We start from the raw sequence: 19,962 nt of genomic DNA, 5'->3' as shown, positions 1-19,962 counted from the left end.
ATGTTTTTATAGGCAGTGATACACAATGCTTATCCATTTACACTATACAAGTTTCCCAGAAATTAGGCCTATAGCTCTGTCTTAGTTTCACATTCAGTGTTATAAACATTCAGTTGAAATTCATTCCCCTTTCATTATTTTCTAAATTCAAGTTTCACAGCAAATGCCTACCTGCACATCATGACATCATATCCTGCCAGCCTGTTTCTCCACTCCAAGTCAATCAGATTACTCTGTTTTTGGACAGTAGTAAAATTATGTAATTGGCAAGATCTTAATGCTTTACTGTGCAGATGCACATCAGGTAACTGTTTTAGAATCAGAACCCCCCCTAAATCTATGCCTATGCTAAGTTGAATTATGGATGGATAAGATGTGTGTCAGTCCCACACGTGTACATTGGGATGATGAGTGTGTGCTCTGTCAGTATCATTGATCCCAACATCAGGCAGCAGCTCTGCTCTCTCAAGGGTCACCACATTCCCAGATTCTCTCAGCTCTCTGTGACTCTCTCTCCATCACCCCACCCCTCCACCTGTTCCCCTGAGACACAGCCATTGTCCCCCAGCAATAAGCACTTCATTCAGCATGTGACAGCCACGCATGCCTCATTGTCCCCACAAGCTCTCCCATTGGCTGCACACTGTGGGAAACTCCAACAAGAGCAGGACCCACACTTTGGTATGGAGATTTGGGACTATAAATAAGAGAGGTGAAGCCAGCACAGATCACACTCACTCTACACAGAGACCTCTACAGCACAGACACACAGCCATGGCACCTACAGTACCTGCAGCAAAGACCTACTCAAAGGAGCACCTGATTCTGTCTAACAAGGTAAATTGAGAACTTGATATCTCAAGAAATGCTTATGTCACTTTTATGAGCTTCAGTCATGTTGTTTTCCAGATCCAGATTATTAACAGATTTCTTGTTTTGTTTTTGCAGCTGAGAAAGCCGATGGTGGAGAAGATGCGCAGAGATCGTATCAACAGCAGCATTGAGCAGCTCAAGTCTCTCCTTGAACCAGCATTCCTGCAGCAGCAGCCAGACTCCAAGCTGGAGAAAGCAGACATCCTGGAGATGGCAGTTTTCTTCCTCAAACGGGGGCAGCAGCCAGTGAACAGCTCCTCCTGCTCCTCACCTGTCGGTCAGGGCTACTCCAGATGTGTCCAAGAGTTTAAGAACTTCCTGACCAGGGAGGAAGTGATGTCACACTCCCAAAGAAGACTCCTGACCCATTTCCAGAACCTGCCATCTTCCTCTGATACGACCGAGAGTCAGAGTTTGTTGCCTCAGCTGAAATCTCCAGCCAGACAGACCTCCAGCAAAGAGGAGACTCCAGTCAAAGCTGCCCTCTGGAGGCCCTGGTAGAGACCTGCAGACTGTCACTGGACACAAACAGAATTGAAGAGGCCTGTCTAAGATGGGTCTGGACAGTAATTCTCAGTGTGTAGGAAGAGTTTATCTTCCTCTTCTGCATGTGCAGGAGGTTAAAGATGTGCTCTCAATGAGAAAGTGCAAGACTAACCAGTACCAGTCTTATGAAGGTGTATTTAATCTGTTATGGTTTTATTGAACACACAAGGCATCTTCTATGAAGATTATATTTCCAAATTTGGAAACAATTTGGATCATTCTAAAACTTATGTGGCGGCACGGATGGTGCAGTCAGTAGCACTGCCGCCTTACAACAGGTTTGAATCCCGGTCAGCCGGGCCCTCTCTGTGTGGAGTTTGCATGTTCTCCTCGTGTCTGAGTGGGTTTCCTCCGGGTACTTCGGTTTCCTCCCACAGTCCAAAAACATGCAGGTTAGGCTGATTGGAGAGTCTAAATTGCCCCTAGGTATGAGTGTGTGAGTGAATAGTGTGTGTGCCCTGCGATGGACTGGCGACCTGTCCAGGGTGTATTCCTGCCTTTCGCCCAATGTATGCTGGGATAGGCTCCAGCCCCCCTGCGACCCTGTTCAGGATAAGCGGGTTAGGATAATGAATGAATGAATGAAATCTTATGTTCATTTGAATTTTACAAACTGTAACCTTCTTTGAAGGACTGAGGAAGATATGCTTTGTGTAGGAAAGACTGATATCTGTTTGCTATCATGATGTGGATTATCGCATGGGGTGAAGATTCCACTAAACTATGATTATTCTCACTGCTGGTTGTGAAATGTAAGTGTTAATGTTGCCCATATGTGCATAGGTCTTTTATAAAGATGTACTGTATTATATTATATTTACACTCTTTTAAGAGTGTGTTCATGTCTTGGAGCAAAAGGAGTGCTAATACCTTTTTATTGAGAGCAGTTTATATAATAATTCTGCAATGAGATTACATTTTCTTTATATTTCAGTATTCTCTCTGCTGATGAAATTTTGAAACTGTTTGTATCTGCATGTCTTTTATAAAGACGTTTAATCAATGCATACTGTACCTTATATTAGGAGTGCATTCTTTTGGAGATGTCTTCAAACAAATGTTGTGGTAATCCTCCACTGTTTAAATTGTACTGGATATATATTGTTACCTTCTATGAAGTGATTTTGGATGCAAGAATCGTTGATTAATTTGTTTTCAAAAAATTCATAACTGCAATTTTTAAGGAAAATAAATGCTCAAAATATATGTTTTTCCATCGTGTTCCTTGTCATGATCCTGCATTTCAAACTCAAACACTTGTTAATTAAGCAATATCACATGAAAGTGCTATTATACTGCTTATCAACATGGCGGTGATTTGGTCATGGGCACGAGACCGCAGGCCAGATGCCAAAGTTAATTCAAAAAGTTTTTGAACTAAATCAGCGAAATAAAACAGTAAATTACATTAGTTTAAAAATAATTTTGATAGATCTTTATTGGATCTTTAGTTTTTTTCCACTCTATTTAAAATTAGCAATCCATTATAGCAACTTTAATAACTAATATTTAGTTTAGTAACTTTAATGTTCTGCTTTATTAAAAAGAAACCGTATTGTACACATGTGGAGTTATGTCACTTAGAATTGTAGCACTGAGAATGTTCATGAGCAGAATTCCATGGTATGGTACTATGATGTTACAGGTGCTATTGTTATGCTTACTGAAGGTACTGTTGCCTTAGTCGACAGTATAAGAATTGCTGATCTCTTATAGCTGTGCCAGAGATGGAGAACGACATTCAAACACAGGGAGTTTGCGAACAGGCAGAGATGAACACAGAGAGTATAGATGTCCATGCACAGGTAGAAGAAACAAAGGCAATACAGTTTAGGGAGGAGGTGCAGGCACTCACGACTGGAGCTGAACAGGCCTCACAAGAACAAACTCAAAAGATTTTTCTCCAAGAGCAGCTAGAAGGCAGAACTGTAAAGGGGGTGGCCATAAACGACAGGCTAGGCAAGATCATATCTTACGTTCAGGGGAATATCCATGTGGCAGGTGAGGGAGAGGCGCTGGCAGCTACATCTGCCAAGCTCGCAGACCGCAGGGGGAAAGAGGGAGGCGGCGCCCTGGGGCGGCTGCAGGAGGAGCTGGTCGACACGCAGAAGAAGCTGTCCGTGTGCGAGGCGCGGCTGGAGCTGAACAGCCGCCGCCGCAGGGACGTGCTGAAGGAGAAGATGAGCATGCAGAAGGAGATCAAGCGCCTGGAGGGCCGGCTGAAGGAGAGCCAGGAGGAGCACGCGGAGACGCAGCGCAACATCTGCAAGCTGAAGACTGCCTGGGAGAACATGCAGCACGAGGAGAAGGACTTCTTCCGGAGGCTGTACAAGCTCGTGCTACAGGGTCTGGGCATGGAGAACAGCATCAAGCAGCTGAGCGAGTCTGTGAGACGCCTGGAGTCTGACAGCACCACACTGCATATAACCGAAGACAAACAGGAGACCAAGCCAGTGGACAAAATGGCTGAGGATGCCGCAGTAGAGAGTGCATTTTCATAGAAAGTGTTAATAAATTAGCAGTGTAATAGCGATTAATAAATCATATTCTACAGTGGATCTTTCTAATGTCATGTTTCTGTCTTGGTGTTCTCAATCCTATACATTGAAGCTGGGTTGATACTTGATAAGAAGGCAAAGTTGGCCAAACTCAAACCACAGCCAAACACATCAAGTGCTAACATTTCTGCAAGTTCAGCCAACAGAGATGTACACAATGCAGTGGCCAAAGTTAAAGTGGAGTTTTGCTTTCCCCACATGTGTCATTTAATTAATAAATAAATTACACTGACCAGCTGCTGAAATTCTTCTAATTCTATTATATACCATACAGTGACTGACAACAGACATGTGAATATGTCATAGGAATAATATTACGTTTTGTATCTCTAGGTTTAATTTTGTCCCTGAACTTTAAATGAAGTAAGTAATGAAATACATGTTGATGTATTCATTTACTCGGTAGCCTAGTTCTTTCTTCTGTTCTGTTAGGGCACACATGAGAAGCCGTAGTCATGCATACAGTTGTTCCAGTTGGCAGTGTGTCTGTTTTCTCCCTTTATGAAGAAGGGAGTGCTGTGGGGGGGGGGGTTGCGTTTCACCTAGGTGGTGATGTGGCTACTGCCTCACACACTCCCCATCTGCACAGGTGTGTGGGTGTATGAGAGTGAAAGAAAGTGTGTGTGTGTGTGCGTGTGTGTGTGTGTGCATGTGTGAGAGGGAGAGAGACTGAGACAGACAGGTAGAGAGAGATAGAAGTGTTCCCAGGTAATAAAACAGAAGTGGCCTGATTGTGGTGTTTATCAGTCTGTGCCTGTGATGTGAGGATGATTGCCCCTCCCCCTGGATGCACAGCCAGTTACGCGTGAGATAACGGATGACCCTCCCATTGTCGTGAAGGCCATGCGCACAGCGCTGTGAGTGTGGGAACCCTAATCCTAGATGGGCCCCATGGCTTTGTAATGCTAATCTCCAGCTATAAACAGGGGAGAGATGGCCCTCACTCAGATCCCGGCCAACCTTCACACTCACTGACAACCACACCGATACCAGCATGGCCCCATTCTCCTCCAGAAGTGACCACACAGCCCTCCAGCTGAACAGAGAAAAGATAAAAGTAAGTTTTATTATCAGTATGAGAAGCTTGCATCCTAAATGAAGAGTGATATCATTTTGCCTGCTACATGGTACAGTCACTGACAAGAGGTCCCTAATCACATGTTAATGAATATGAAATAAAGATTTCCAATATTATAATAACCAGCTTCATTAAAGGAAATATGGTTCATTAATAATGAAGCGTAACAAACATTTTGTTTTGCTGCTCCTTTTCAAAAAAATATATTCTCCCCCAACTGCCGACATCAGGAGGAGAGGTCAGACATGTGACTCCTCCAACACCTCACCAATAACGCACTCTCCATGTTGCTGGAGAATAACAAGGTGTGTGTATTCTTATTGTGTGTCTGCCGGTGCCTGGTCTGGCCAGTAGTGGCCGCTATAGAGCAACGAGAGCAACAATGCCAGTTCATTCCAAATCAATCCCCAGCAAGGCAGAACCAGCCGGCAGGGCTTATGTTTTTGCAGGAAATGAGCATCTTTACAGCTTTATGGCATATTTTTAGCTGCTCCTTAAATGTGCTTCATATATTTATTCATGTATAAAATTGCTTTCATTGATACGATTTTGTCTCCCTTTTTTCTCTAAGATGTGAATAATTTTGCTTCATGATGGATGATCTTAAATTAAAATAATTGTATAAATTCCTGGAATATTCCCTTTTTCTTTTACCATTAATCATACTGAAAATCTATTCACTGCAAAAAAGATAATAAATATCAAGAAACATAACATAAGTTCTATGATAATTGACATTGACCAAAAAACTTCCTCATAATAAATCTCCTCTATGATAGTGGTAGCAGCTCAAACCAGGGCCCCGGTTTCAGGCTAGTGGAGCTGCTACCACTAGCCTTAAACCAGGGCCCCGGTTCGAGCTGCTACCACTAGCCTGAAACCTACGATATATTTTATTCAGAGCCCAGTGAATTCCCTCTGCCTCCCCCAACACAAACACACACATACACACACACACACATACATACATATACACACACATACACACACCCACACCCACACACACACACACATACATATACACACACACACATACATACACACACACACACACACACATACACACACTCACACACACACACACACACACACACACACACACACACACACTCCAGGTGAATGTTTAGGGTACCTGTATCCGTGAGGACAGGAAGGTGCGGGCAGGTTGGAGCGGAGCACAGAGCTCTTATTGTGTCCCGTATGGGGCCTCCCCCACACAGGCTTTCCCACACTCTGCCTCTCCTCCTTCAGCTGTGGACAAAAGAAGTGTGCCGCACCAATTCCCCCCTGGGGCAAAAAGTGCCAATTCTGACCCATCTGACCCCAAGCCCCAAGAAATATCTCTCTGGGGGGAAGAAAGGGGCTCGGTTTGTCATTTATAATTTGTCACTGACATGTGGCTGACACTGAGAAGCAAAAGGTCACTAGGGCTGGAGGTACTCATCTGTAGCTTTCCAACCTTATAGTGTTTATCGTGTGCAGGGGTTGTTGCCCGTTAGACAGCTGCATTGAAGCCTATCTAGCCCACATGTTGAAAAGATGACATTTTTTCAGGGTGCCATCACTAAAATGAATATTTCCAGTATTATTGGACTATTGTTGGTAGTTCACAATAGTTAGAGGGGTATGTGACATGGATTTTGAGTGCTGCAATTATTATATTACCATTTTAATATACTCAATCTGAAAAATAAGTGCTTGTGATTGAGGCACAACTTTTACTGTATTGCTTATGTCCCATCACAGGCAAGCCATCATTGCCTACATGAACTTACATTCATCAAAGAATTTGTTTTCTCCAACAGCCTGAGTCTGCGATAGTAAATTAATGAGCAAATGTGGTTTGCAGTGGAAGAGGTGATTCATGTGCAATTGACACTAATACGCCAACTGATGTTTCATGTTTCACAGAACTGATTGCCCCTGTGATCTCCTTCATCTTGTCACTATTTTAGTCTCTATTCTGTTGTGAAAATATTTTCATTTAAAATTACTTTTAAATTATCTAAAATCATTTTTCAGTTTGTCTATTTGCTGTCTGTCTCATTGTTGCTGTCTCAAAGGAAAATTAATGATTACAATGTTTTTAAAAGGTGACTTCATATCACACCCCCCTGTCAACTTGTTGTGACATCCTGCCCGTGGTGTTGGCAAGCGTTTTCCCCCAGTGGCAGGAGGTGACGCCCCTCAGGCACACGCCAGTCCCCGTTCTAACACCCCCGACCACCCCCACCAGTACACACACTTCACACTCCTGCCAACGCCCCTCATGCACACGCCAGTCCCCGTTCTAACACTCCCAACCACCCCCACCAGTACACACACTTCACACACCACGCATGCCCTCAGGTGAAAACTGACTCACTTCAGAGGAAAGTGATGAATGTTATCTGTGCTGATCCTTCTGCCTGCTGAGCTGCAGGTGTGGGAGAGCTCACGGTGTTGGAACTTCAGGCCTGATGGTGAAGTCAGGGCTCTCTGGTCAGCTGTGACATCATCAAAGCATCAAAACTTCAGGCAAATCAATGGAACCAATCTCACACCCTCCTGCAAATGAACATTGCTTGTTAAATTATTTCTGGGTGATTTTGAATGTTTTATCATTGGTTGTGTTAAGTGTTCAATGCTGTTGAATTATTTACAGGGTACAGCTCAAATAATGCAATAATATCATAATTTGCTTCTAGACATTCCACAGGTAAGGGCTAAATCTTGCTTGCTCTTTTGTGTGGTTGTGCTGTTTGAAATAAACTGTTCTTTAGAAAAAGCACACGTGCATGCACACACACAATTCAACATGACAGCACAAATTTCGGCACTCTCCTTTGCAATCTGCTGTTGCCCCCTTCTGGTGGAATGAGGTAATTACCACTTTCAAAACAGCGGTCATCATCTGCTACTGTCCACACACTCATCCACAGACTATTCCTGACTTACGTCTGTACGTCTGACTTTAGCCTTCAGCTGCAACCCTGAATATGTATGCCTCCAGGAGCAGGCATCTGGTTTGGATCTCATTTACTCAATTTGAAGGTACATTTTAGGCATTTCTGTATCTGCTATAAGTTGTGCACTCATGCTTTTAATGTATCTTAAAATATCTTAATGTATCGTGAGAAAGGTTTGTTTTAGGAGCCATAACCATGAATCAAATAGCTATCACATTTAACTGCTTGGCACATTATGTGTAAATGGTGATTGGCTAAATGCTTCAATTGGCTTGTGATAGCTATGTTTTTATTCCGGTCATTACTAAATAAGAGCATCCATCAGCATTTCTGTGGAAGCTTCATGTCAAATGGGCACTACTGCCAATGAAGCCACTTGGGAGTAAATGTATGTCAGCTTTTACAAAGGAAAGGGTATACAACAGACAGTTGAAATGATACCATGAGCATTTTATTAAGGTACAGTGGAGCACAAAGTGCTAACAAATAATTAAACCACATAGTGACGTCAGCAAAATGCACAGTTCTTTCAGAAAAGGAAAACATTTCATAAAATGGGAGAATCTGGGATGTGAGTTTGCATTGCAAACAGCTTTAACATTTACACAGTAAATTTACACAGTTGTGTCCTCATTATGCAACAGCACACTTTGGCTAAAGGGCAGTATGATAGATCTGTTTGACACTGAATACATAGGCCGCAAAAACATAAGTCAGCTTTCCATCGAACGAAAAAAGCTTTCTCTAAATATAAAAATAATTTACAATGCAATTCAAATCATACTCAGTACAAATTGTAACAATGAAGAACATTGCAAATTTAAATTTCCAGCACCTTGAGAGTCACAGGCGCATTTCTAGTTTACAAGCCACAAACGCTCCACCAGATGAGTCTGTACAGTTTTTTATCAGGTGTGCCAGTATGTATTATTTAGACCTGTCTGTACAGACCCTATGAGGTGGGTCAGTACAGTCTATCACAGACATCAGTACAGACACTACCTGATACAGTCTCTCTCAGACATCAGTACAGACTTTACCTGATACAGTCTCTCTCAGACATCAGTACGGACTCTACCTGATACAGTCTCTCTCAGACATCAGTACGGACTCTACCTGATACAGTCTCTCTCAGACATCAGTACAGACTCTACCTGATACAGTCTCTCTCTCTCGCAGACATCAGTACGGACTCTACCTGATACAGTCTCTCTCAGACATCAGTACGGACTCTACCTGATACAGTCTCTCTCAGACATCAGTACAGACTCTACCTGATACAGTCTCTCTCAGACATCAGTACAGACTCTACCTGATACAGTCTTTATGAGATGTGTGAGTAGTCTCTCTCAGGCATCAGTACGGACTGTACCTGATACAGTCTCTCTCAGACATCAGTACAGACTCTACCTGATACAGTCTCTCTCAGGCATCAGTACGGACTGTACCTGATACAGTCTCTCTCAGACATCAGTACAGACTCTACCTGATACAGTCTCTCTCAGACATCAGTACAGACTCTACCTGATACAGTCTTCATGAGATGTGTGAGTACAGTCTCTCGCAGACATCAGTACAGACTCTACCTGATACAGTCTCTCTCAGACATCAGTACGGACTCTGATACAGTCTTTATCAGGTGGGTCAGTACAGCCTCTACCAGGGCCTCCAGACGATCATCTGGGTGGGCGTGTCCTGTTTGGCTGGGGAAAGGCTCTGTTTGGGGGTGACTGGAGCGTCGGGGTGGAACTCCTGGTTGTCTCTCTGGGCTTCGTGGAAACGGCGTAGCTGCCAGAGTGCTGCTTCTCTCTCAGGGCTGGCCGACAGGAAGTGCAGAACGTCCCTCCAGCACTGAGAGTGGCCCTCGCCCTGAGCCCTCCGGCCCACTGCAGGCCCGAGCCACAGCCTCTGCTTCAGCAAGCGGACCGTCAGCTCCAGGACATCGGCCTTCTCCAGCCTGCCGTCAGACTCTCCCCCGCGAAACTCCTCCAGCAGCAGGGCCCTGAGCTGCTCGATGCTGCAGCTGATGCGATCCCTGCGCATCTTCTCCACTGCAGGCTTCCTTGGCTGTGGGGAGAAGGAGTGGTTCTGTCAGCGACCACCTCTGAACACATACTACGTAGCAGGCAAAATGATATCACTCTTCATTTAGGATGCAAGGTTCTCATACTGATAATGAAACTTACCTTTATTTTTTCTCTGTTCAGCTGGAGGGCTGTGTGGTCACTTCTGGAGGAGAATGGGGCCATGCTGGTATCGGTGAGGTTGTCAGTGAGTGAGAAGTTTGGCCGGGATCTGAGCGAGGGCCATCTCTCCCCTGTTTATAGCTGGAGATTAGCATTACAAAGCCATGGGGCCCATCTAGGATTAGGGTTCCCACACTCACTGCGCTGTGCGCGTGGCCTTCACAACAATGGGAGAGTCATCCGTTATCTCACGCGTAACTGGCTGTGTGTGCGTCCAGGGGGAGGAGGACACTGATAAACACCTCTCTTTTATTACCTGGGAACCCTCCTTTCTCAGCCTCACACACACACACACACACACACACATCCTGTACAGATGGGGAGTGTGTCAGACAGTAGCTACATCATGGCATTAGAGCCATATACATTGATAAAATTGTGGACTCTTCACTTGACTGAAACCATCTATATCATTAACAGTAATCTGTACATTTTTGTAACAAGCTATATTACCACTAGCCATTATTATTCTTCCCATTCTTTTTATATTATTTTTATTTTTACCATTTCCCCTTCACTCAAACGCATATAAACCAAATTCACACACACCACACACATGCAGGCACACACACACTCACCACACACATGCAGGCACACACACATATTCTTCCCGGGGACTGCCAATTAAATGCAATTATCCAGCCCCCTCAGTGACGGCACACTCCCATTGTTGTTCTCCCTGAGAATATTGAGTGGTGAAAGGGTGCTTAGTGTGGGAAACCCAGGCGGACTCTTGCTCACACGTCCTCTCGTCAATAGACGACCCCCGCCCCCGGCCCACTGCCCCCAGCCCTCAGCCCCCAGCCTGCACCCCCCCCGCCCTCAGCTCACTTCCCCCAGCCCTCAGCCCCCAGCCTGCACCCCCCCGCCCTCAGCTCACTTCCCCCAGCCCTCAGCCCCCAGCCTGCACCCCCCGCCCTCAGCTCACTCCCCCCAGCCCTTGCCCCCAGCCTGCACCCCCCCCCGCCCTCAGTTCGCTCCCCCCAGCCCTCAGCCCCCAGCCTGCTCCCCCCCTCCCCAGCCATAGACACACTCACAGCTGAGATCAGAGGCGCCGACACACCCCTGGATGTGTGCGTTTCCTCAGTGGCCCCCACCCATCACCTGCTCCGTGCGTCTCTGGAGAACTAATCTTTCTGCGATTACACCGCTGTCCTCGCCCCACTGCCCCACCCGCTCTGGTTTTTTATTGACCCGAGGGTGGCTCCAACATCTGCCACTGGCTGAAATCTGGAGTTATACATAAGAAGATGATGACAGAATATTATAAAGCTGAAAGCGCTATGCTGGTTTAATGTTAGATGCCTTATAAACTCTTATAAACTTGCATAATCTTCTACTAATGATTATGATCATTTTTACTACTGTGACTGTTCTTGTTACTTTACTTAGATGTTGGAGACCTGCAAGGTTCCCTGTAGTTTTAAAAATATATAATTTTTATCATTAAAATAATATTGAATAATGCTTCCAGTATCCACAGTGATATGGGGAAATAATTGTTGTTACACTCAGTGGCCACTTATATATACACTTGTATACATATGTACACTTTATAACCACACATAACAACAGTGGTATGCAGAAAAACATCTCTGAACACACAACGCGTCAAACCACTAAGTGGGTAGGCTACAGCAGCAGAAGACAAAATAAGTCTAAAAAAGAAGTCTAATAAATACTTAATAAAGTGCTCACTGAGTGTAGAGCTGAATACTTATAAAGTACTGTAGGGGAAAATTCACAGACAAAACCTATGGCCCCGAATGTACAATATGTTTTACAACACAATAGCTGCATTGCAATTTTATTAGCACCAAAATAAAAATGAAGGGAGGTAAAAACTGAATTACTTAGGGCAGTATACAATAACATCCAGTGTTTACAAAGGCAGATGCCAGAGGTCCATTTTGGAGGGAAAACACCACTTCACTTCTCCTTTTGTTCTGCGCTCTGAGCCTGCATAGTGTCCCCACAGTGAATCGGCGCACACTATACTGATAAAAAGACATCATCTGGGTATTAAGGCATTCCAATGAATACATTCTTTTCATTCATGAAGAAAAGCCACATCTTTGCTACATCCCCCCCCCCCCCCACACACACACACACACACACGCACACACACACACACACACACACCAAACAGCTCCAGCTGCCCTGGTGTTTAAACAGGGCGAGAGAGCCACTCGACTAGCCCGTCAGGAATGTGTGGGAGCTCGGACCCGCACTGCTTTCCCACACATTCGTGCCCATTCATATTGTCCCAAAACAAGTGTGCCTCGGTCGCCCCAAGGCCCGCATTGTGTCTCTCCCTCAATAGGCCATCTGGACATCCGCTGCACGAGCCAAACCAGTTTGCGCGCTCTGCACACCTCAGTGGAGGGCACAGGAAGACGGCGCTAGATAATCTCTCCTTAAGAAAACGTGGACTCGATACTGTTTGTTGAAATTTGGATGAATGAGGATGAATAAATGAATGAAAATGCAGGCAAAACAAAACAATATCCTGAAATGTAGACCGGCCCATTGTAGAGCCCATGCCAGCCTACGCAGGTAGATATTACACTAAACACAAAAAAAAGCTGTGAGCTATCAAAGTGGGGTTTGTCACTATAGTTATCTGTGCTGCGCGGATGTTTATGCTGAATTTTGATAATAATGATTGTGATAACTGAGCAGAGAAATAAGGATTTTTTAAGTGAGGTTAAATGCTTAAAAGGTACCTACATCTCACACAAAAAAACATGACCTGACCACACACATATCACAGCATTTTCAACAGGGCTTTCTTTAGAGGTCGCCCTGAGCATTCAGCCGTTTCCCGCCTCTTCTCTCCTTTCACGGCTTTAATGTGAGATCATGTGATACTGGAATGCCATTGAGGGAGTGCACAGATAGGGAAAATAATTCAATCTTCCCACGAGGAGTCAGGAACTTCCCAGGTCCCGTGTGAGTGGCTGGGTCACGCGTATGCCAGTGCTCATATTCCATTCAACGCCACACACCTGCCGCTCTGTATGAGACCGCGGCAAGCCAAGCCAAAGCCTTTTTAGCAGCAGCCAATGTAAGCAGTGTGGGAAACTTAGTTCAGGTGGAGACACACACACTTCAGAGGTGTAATCCCAGGGTTTATAGGACAATAAAACACAGACAGGTATAGCCTACAGGGGCTGGAGTGTGAGGATCCATATGGCTGTTGGGGGAATTGTAGAATCAGATTTGAAGTAGGCTACTAAGATTATGGTTAACTATGGTTACTATTGTTTATTGAATTTAGTGATGCCACATATTCTCTTTGGGTGGAAAAAACTGGATGTGATTTAACTGGCAATGTTTACGTAAGATACATATTTGCTTGAAAAGATATGAAGAAATATTGTAACTGTAAATGATTCATTCCACACTGGGTCGTACAGTAGCCCACACTTCAATAAAGAAGGCTTCTCCTTCCCTAATTGTAACCTACCTGCATAGCCTACTTGTCTCATGAAAATCCATCCGTTTTCAGTAGGCATACGTGGCATTCTACATATAAACGTAAACACGGGTCCAGAACACGTGGAATATATAAATGCTGAAATATTGGGGCTGTAGCCTTTGGTGAGGGGTGTCCGTGGAAAAAAAAGCGTTGTTATGCTTGTCTTTGATGACAGCAGTCAGCACCTACTTAAGATTCCCGCGCGCAGAAGGCAGCTGCTCTTTTGAGCCGACGGATGTCGTCCTTTAAAAAGAGCCCTGGAGACCGCGTTGCCCCAACTTTCCCACACCACACATTCAATACAAGCACAATAGAAGTGTGCCGTGTTCAATGTAGCATTCGCAGTGGTACTATTTAGTAGCCTATCAACTTCCCTGTTGGACATCTGGAAAAAGTATCAGGTTGGTGCAAGTTTCCCCCACCTGTCATAAACTAAAACACCTCCAGTCTCCGATAAGCTACATCGTACCGACTTGTTTGTTTTGACGGGATATCCCGTCACTTTATAGTGAGATAAAGTGGGATAAATTACAGAAATAATCAGTTTTACATAATAAATTCAACTGATTCAACAAATCAGCCTAACCAATCTAACTCATATCATCATATAATCTAGGTTTATTAGAGGCTATTTAAATTTATTTAATTTATATTATGCTTACGTTTTCTGTTTTCTATCACAAGATAGCAGCAGCTTACATAAAGCCTACACACTTTAAATTATAGCTACAAAAAAATTGACTGCTATAAATCTCCGTGCTTTTGGGCGGGAAATAATAAATGCCTGAAATCTCTTAATCTGGAATAATTGGTCGCCTCGGGACATTTCGTTTGAAGTTGCGTTTTGTCATTTTCCCGCCTTTTGCGCATATCCTTTTAATTTGAATGGTTGGACGTGTGGTCTTGGAATGTGGTCGCAAGGAAAATGCTTAGGGGGTGGGGGCTGGGGGGTCTTTTGGTGGTCAACTATTTCCCAGATTCTACACGATTCCACGGGTGCTCCCCATTATCGTCCACCCTCCACCTGTTCATGTGGAAGACGTCTATTATCCCCAGGCAATATGCTGTCAATTTACCATGAAGTAATTCAAGCCATCTCTATTGTCCTGCCTGTGCTGGCTTCTCATTGGCTGTGGAGTGTGGGAAAGCCCTGTCCGGTTTAAACCCACACTGTTTTACTCAGGCCAAGAAGTATAAATAGAGGTCTCGAGCATGGGACCAGACAACAGCTTTCATCGCTCTACTTGTGCAGACTGAACCTGCTCGCAATCTACAATCAGCATGGCTCCTGTCAAAGTTTACCACACTGCTCTGACCACGAAAGAAAAAATTAAAGTAAGTAGGCTACACATTTACAAACGTGTTATCTAATGCAATGTTGTGTTTATTTAGCTTTAGGCTAACTTGCGTGTAGTACGTGTGCAGTTGTCTTATCTTCTTCTTTAATTTATTTCCTCCAGATAAGAAAACCTGTTGTAGAGAAGATGCGCAGAGACCGCATCAACAACAGCATCGAGCAACTGAAAGCGCTGCTTGAAAACGAGTTCAAAGCGAATCAGTCCAGCTCCAAGCTCGAGAAAGCAGACGTCCTCGAGATGGCCGTTCTTTACTTGCGGGGCAACACGCATCCAGCCACTCAGTGCCACTCGCCTTCTCCCCGACAGACCTACACGGAGGGGTTTACCAAATGCCTGGAGGAAACCCTCCACTTCTTATCCACGCACGAGAGATCCAAAGACTCTCAACACAAGCTACTGAAGCACTTTCACCAGGCCGAATGGAAGGGTAACGGAGACCTGCGCAACCCGGCGGTGCCACCGCATTGCCATACTGCCATCCGCGCTCCCAAACGTCCCGGAGCAAGCGACAGAAAGCCGCTGTGGAGGCCGTGGTGAACGGGCCATCGTCAAATTTAAAGACTGTGTTCATGTAAAATTCCAGAGGACGGGTTGGCTTCTTGTGCAGCCACAGTTAAATCGTTCTCTTCTCAGTAGGAAATGTTTATTCCCGTTTTTAAATCTAACCCTTGTAGACAAAAGTTGTCGTTAATTCTAATATTCTTTATAGAATGGTTTATTTTGTACACTTTTGCATTTAACAATGCTGTATTACTAACTTCACTACTGTGAAGAGATTTTTCTTTACATATTGTAAATGTTGTAATTGCCTGTCTCAGGGTGCTTCCGAGGAGGGATTTTTACGCTTTGTATTCAGATATAGATCCCTATACTTCTGGCTTCTGTTTCATATGTGATCGTGCATTTATCATATTGATAGTATTTTTGCACTTATTTCTATCATGCAATCCCGTGTGAAGAAAAATAAATAATTTAAAACGAATTTGATTTTTGTTTCCTTCTGTAGCCAGGCCTTTAGCTCACATAGGCTGTAGCTGTCAACAGCAGTAACGTTGGCTGTTGTCAACTTGGTTAAGGTGAGGGAAGGTATAAGCTATTACATGCACTACTCATTACGTTACCAAATGTAACTTCTTACCATAAATTAATTGTCACTGGTATTCGTGTGCCGAAAGTATTCAATCTACTTGGTTCAGAGCGCAACCTATGGGCTCAACAGCAGTACGTAGCAGGACTATTGTATTTAATAATAAGGGCGTTAAAGAACATCCTTAAGAATTTTATTGCAATGTAACAAAAACTTACTTCATTAACCTATGTTCATAATTTAACTTATTTACGGGCTAAATTAAGGAGAATATTTTTGGAATTTAGTAGAGGCTATTTCTCTTGCCAATTAAATGTCCCGATCTTATTCAATTAATTCAGAGGCAGGAAGATGAGTTTTGGGCGGGAAAAGTAAGGGAGCATGTTGACAAGGTCTGTTGTGGTACACGATTTCAAAGGGGGCTAATCCAGCTGCCGCCTTCCAGAACAAAGCAGCAGCACCCGTCCCCAGAAGGGCATGAGCTCCAGTTTAAACGGCTTTCCCACACTCCCACCGCATTCAGTGCTTTCAAACGCCGGACAAAAGAAGTGTGCCCTATTTAGCAATTCAATACACGGTTTGATTCCCCAAGAGATGCAAAGTCGTCTATAATGTCCAACTGAATATAACGTTTAAATGCACGGAAATCACATTTGTAGTAGCTATATATCCTATTACAGAAGTTTAGATGAGTGTAAGAAATACCGAATTTCTTGATGCTATTTGTGTAAGATAAGTTGACTTTAAGAAGTAAAGAGTAGACAATCACATTTCTTGAATATAAGACACATGACATACCTAAGTAGGACAGAAGGCCTACTTGTGTGTGTATATGTGCCATTTAAGAAATGTATGTATTTATGACATAAAAAATCCAAGCCTGTTTTCATACCTTTGTTAGCCAATCGAGCACATCTTGCATTGTAAAACCAGACCCTGCTTGTGCATACAGAATTACTTCCACAATCATTCAGTAGAGGGTTATTTCCAGGTGGTAAATTAAATGGCAGGTTTAAAGGTACAATAGGTAATTTCGGACTTCTAACAGTCAAGAGAGGAATAGCATCAACAAATACCTTCAAATCACAACACTGTTTATCCCTCCCCCTTCTCTGTGAATGCACTGATGTTGAAACGCCATTGACTGTGGCAATTGGAACCAATTTTCAACCAATGAGCTTGAATTACTGTAGTTATACAATGTTCTGTTTCCTTGTTGGGCCATCAATTGTATATTTTAAATTTAAGGACTATAAACACAGGCAGAGGGTGAGTGAACATGTCAGTGAGCCTTTTTCAAAGATAGGAAGGGATTTACAATGGTCTTGTAACAATGTTTGAACACAAAAGATTTACCTATTGTACATTTAACCTTTCTTGATCCTTTGCTCAGCGAGTATTAATGTCCCTCAAATTCCCTCATTAACCAGCGATTAAATAGTAAATGTCTGCATTTATATAGTGTCTATATCCAAAGCGCTGTACACTTGACGCTCCCCATTCATCCATTCACACACACACCAACGGCGATTGGCTGCCATGCAAGGCACCAACCTGCCCGTCAGGAGCAATTGAGGGTTAGGTGTCTTGCTCAGGGACACTTCAATACACCCAGGGCTGGATCAAACCGGCAACCCTCCGACTGCCAGACGACTGCTCTTACCTCCTGAGCCGATTAAATGTTTGGCCTGTATTCACAAGAATCAATGATTCGAATAATATGTCAGTGAGCAGACAGTGCTCTGTATCTACCTTTTGAGGCAGACGGAGAACCCTGGTGAGCCTTGGTTGTTTTGTGTAGCGTGGTCTGCCTGGCAGGTGTACGGCCAGCCGGCAGCGATGTTTATTGGGAGGCTGCAGGACAGGAGGAAGTGATGCCGGACTAGACATTGTGCAGTTTGCACTCTGTGCTGCCAACACGTGAGCTATGGCATATAGTCAGGCCAGGGAGGGACATAGAGACATGCACACGCTGACAGGTGCTGGGAGAAGTAGTGTGGCCTACAGATCAAAGTGAAGGGTGCGTGTGGACCGCCGGTTACTGTACACAACAGAGATGAATGGGGCCACACCTGCATTCTCATCAGACAAAGGTTTTTACCATAGGTGTTCTTTCCCAGGCATATACACAATCAGAGACCTAAACTCTACTGCTATGGCTGGCTGGTGTGGAACACAGCTGGTGTGCGTGCGTGTGTGAGACAGAGAGAGTGTGTGTGTGTGTGTGTGTGTGTGTGTGAGAGAGAGAGAGATTCTGTATACTTACAACAACTGCATTTATTGCATAATATTGTATTGTGTTTTAATGTTATGTGTATTCTGGAGCAATACAAATGCATGATGATTGTCACGCCAAAAAGCCACATTGAAATGTAAAGTACTGAGAAGTGGGCAGACAAAAATCACAGTAGATGCGCTTGTGTAGTTCTAAGTAGATACTCGCTCTTGTTTTCAAAGCCTTGCTTTCAAAGCCTTGCTTTCAAAGCCTTGTTTGGACCAAAATGATAACTAGTATTATAACTAGCAAATTCAGTTCAATGCAAATACCGGTGAGTGTGGTACTCCTGATGGTTAAGTGAGCGTTTCAGTGCTGTTCCTTTGTATGTCATAGTTGTCTTGCAGCTGCTTGGGGTTTCCATCTGAGGTCAGCCAGTTTGGGCGGGTCACCCACAACCTGCAGTGAATCTATGTGAAACACAAAGAGGATTCTGGGACATCTGTGGAGACATTGTGGGAGGACCAGGGCATGAATCAAGCCGGCCCATTCAACCCACGAGCCACTCCGCTCTGCCAAAGCCGGGCACACATGCCCATCGGCACAAGGGGCACCGGCTGTCAGCAGCGCCAGCAGAAGGCATGGTCACGTTTACCCGGTCTGTCCACACAATGTGCCATTCTTCTGCCCTATACACAAGCGGACAGGGCTCGCAGACGTCGACCCATGGGGGGAACACAAAGGGGGTCACTTACGTGACCAGCGCCTGCTCTTAAAATGGACAAAATGGTTGGTTGGGGCTCCTGATTTCATCGCTCTTTGATTTGAAACATTTTCACACTTTTCTCATCACCAAGATAAAGACATTATGACATTGTCAAGTCATTACTAAATAATAGTTCCCCAAGCAGGGCCAATTTCTTACACTCCAGCAATCAGTTGTAGGAGTACTTTAAATAAAAGGGAACAGCAGAGGCAGATGCAGTACTACCTATTACCCAGTGATACCCACTCATCTGAAGTTCAAAAATAACAATGGGAAAATGCGCACTGTGCGCCATCTGCTGGTAGCTTTCTGAACTACTGCATTCCATATTTGTGACATTCATCCTCCCCACAAAATGACCAATCAGCAGTAAGCTAAATTTAGCTGCCCGCAATGTTACCTCAGCTGTTTAATTTTCAGAAGTGAGGCAGAAACAGCCAGTTTCTATCTCCGCTGGGGTCAGCCGGTCCAGTCTCCACACACACCAACAGGTTGGAGACGAGCCTGTAAATCATTCGTATTTCCTGGCAAAGGCAGAGGGAGGCTGAAAGTGTTTACTCAACTCTCCTCCTGGGGAGAAAAGTAATCTGCACATGCAAGATAGTGTAATAATCTTACGCATCATTTCCCACTAGCTTTCAATTAATCTTACTAATAGGAGGCAATACAAATATTCCTTAAACCCAGGGACATCCCTCAGTGTTCACATACAATCAACTTCACTACGAGTAGGCCTACTTGAATGTTACTTTATAAAACAGGTGCCAGTGTAGCTACTTCATGTATGATGGACTGATGTTCAACCT

The 19,962-nt window shown here is 44.2% G+C and overlaps 3 protein-coding genes across 3 annotated transcripts; 2 read left to right on the top strand and 1 right to left on the bottom strand.

Moving 5' to 3' along the window:
* The first annotated feature begins 718 nt into the window (after positions 1-718).
* On the top strand, positions 719-1,374 carry LOC133110560 (transcription factor HES-5-like). The gene is made up of 2 exons (XM_061220764.1): positions 719-837; positions 949-1,374. Exons 1-2 carry the CDS (start codon positions 775-777, stop codon positions 1,372-1,374), a joined length of 489 nt encoding a protein of 162 aa, XP_061076748.1. The 5' UTR covers positions 719-774.
* An 8,285-nt stretch (positions 1,375-9,659) lies between these two features.
* Positions 9,660-10,252, bottom strand: LOC133109444 (transcription factor HES-5-like). The gene is made up of 2 exons (XM_061218766.1): positions 10,190-10,252; positions 9,660-10,070 (listed from the first exon to the last, which is right to left on the bottom strand). Exons 1-2 carry the CDS (start codon positions 10,250-10,252, stop codon positions 9,660-9,662), a joined length of 474 nt encoding a protein of 157 aa, XP_061074750.1.
* A 4,661-nt stretch (positions 10,253-14,913) lies between these two features.
* Positions 14,914-16,070, top strand: her2 (hairy-related 2). The gene is made up of 2 exons (XM_061220935.1): positions 14,914-15,065; positions 15,191-16,070. Exons 1-2 carry the CDS (start codon positions 15,012-15,014, stop codon positions 15,623-15,625), a joined length of 489 nt encoding a protein of 162 aa, XP_061076919.1. The 5' UTR covers positions 14,914-15,011; the 3' UTR covers positions 15,626-16,070.
* The last annotated feature ends 3,892 nt before the right edge of the window (positions 16,071-19,962 follow it).

The sequence above is a fragment of the Conger conger genome, chromosome 14, assembly GCF_963514075.1.
Source record: "Conger conger chromosome 14, fConCon1.1, whole genome shotgun sequence".
In the NCBI taxonomy this organism is placed as follows: domain Eukaryota; kingdom Metazoa; phylum Chordata; class Actinopteri; order Anguilliformes; family Congridae; genus Conger; species Conger conger.
The sequence above is the reverse complement of the archived record's forward strand: the minus strand, read 5'-3'. Positions and strand labels throughout refer to the sequence as shown.

Bases quoted from the DNA above. Each gene is read 5' to 3' on its own strand.
- LOC133109444 (XM_061218766.1), bottom strand. From the start codon at position 10,252: ATGGCCCCATTCTCCTCCAGAAGTGACCACACAGCCCTCCAGCTGAAC. The intron at 10,071-10,189 runs GTAAGTTTCATT...TTCTCCCCACAG, and splicing joins TGAACAGAGAAAAAATAAAG to CCAAGGAAGCCTGCAGTGGA.
- her2 (XM_061220935.1), top strand. From the start codon at position 15,012: ATGGCTCCTGTCAAAGTTTACCACACTGCTCTGACCACGAAAGAAAAA. The intron at 15,066-15,190 runs GTAAGTAGGCTA...TATTTCCTCCAG, and splicing joins CCACGAAAGAAAAAATTAAA to ATAAGAAAACCTGTTGTAGA.
- LOC133110560 (XM_061220764.1), top strand. From the start codon at position 775: ATGGCACCTACAGTACCTGCAGCAAAGACCTACTCAAAGGAGCACCTG. The intron at 838-948 runs GTAAATTGAGAA...TTGTTTTTGCAG, and splicing joins ACCTGATTCTGTCTAACAAG to CTGAGAAAGCCGATGGTGGA.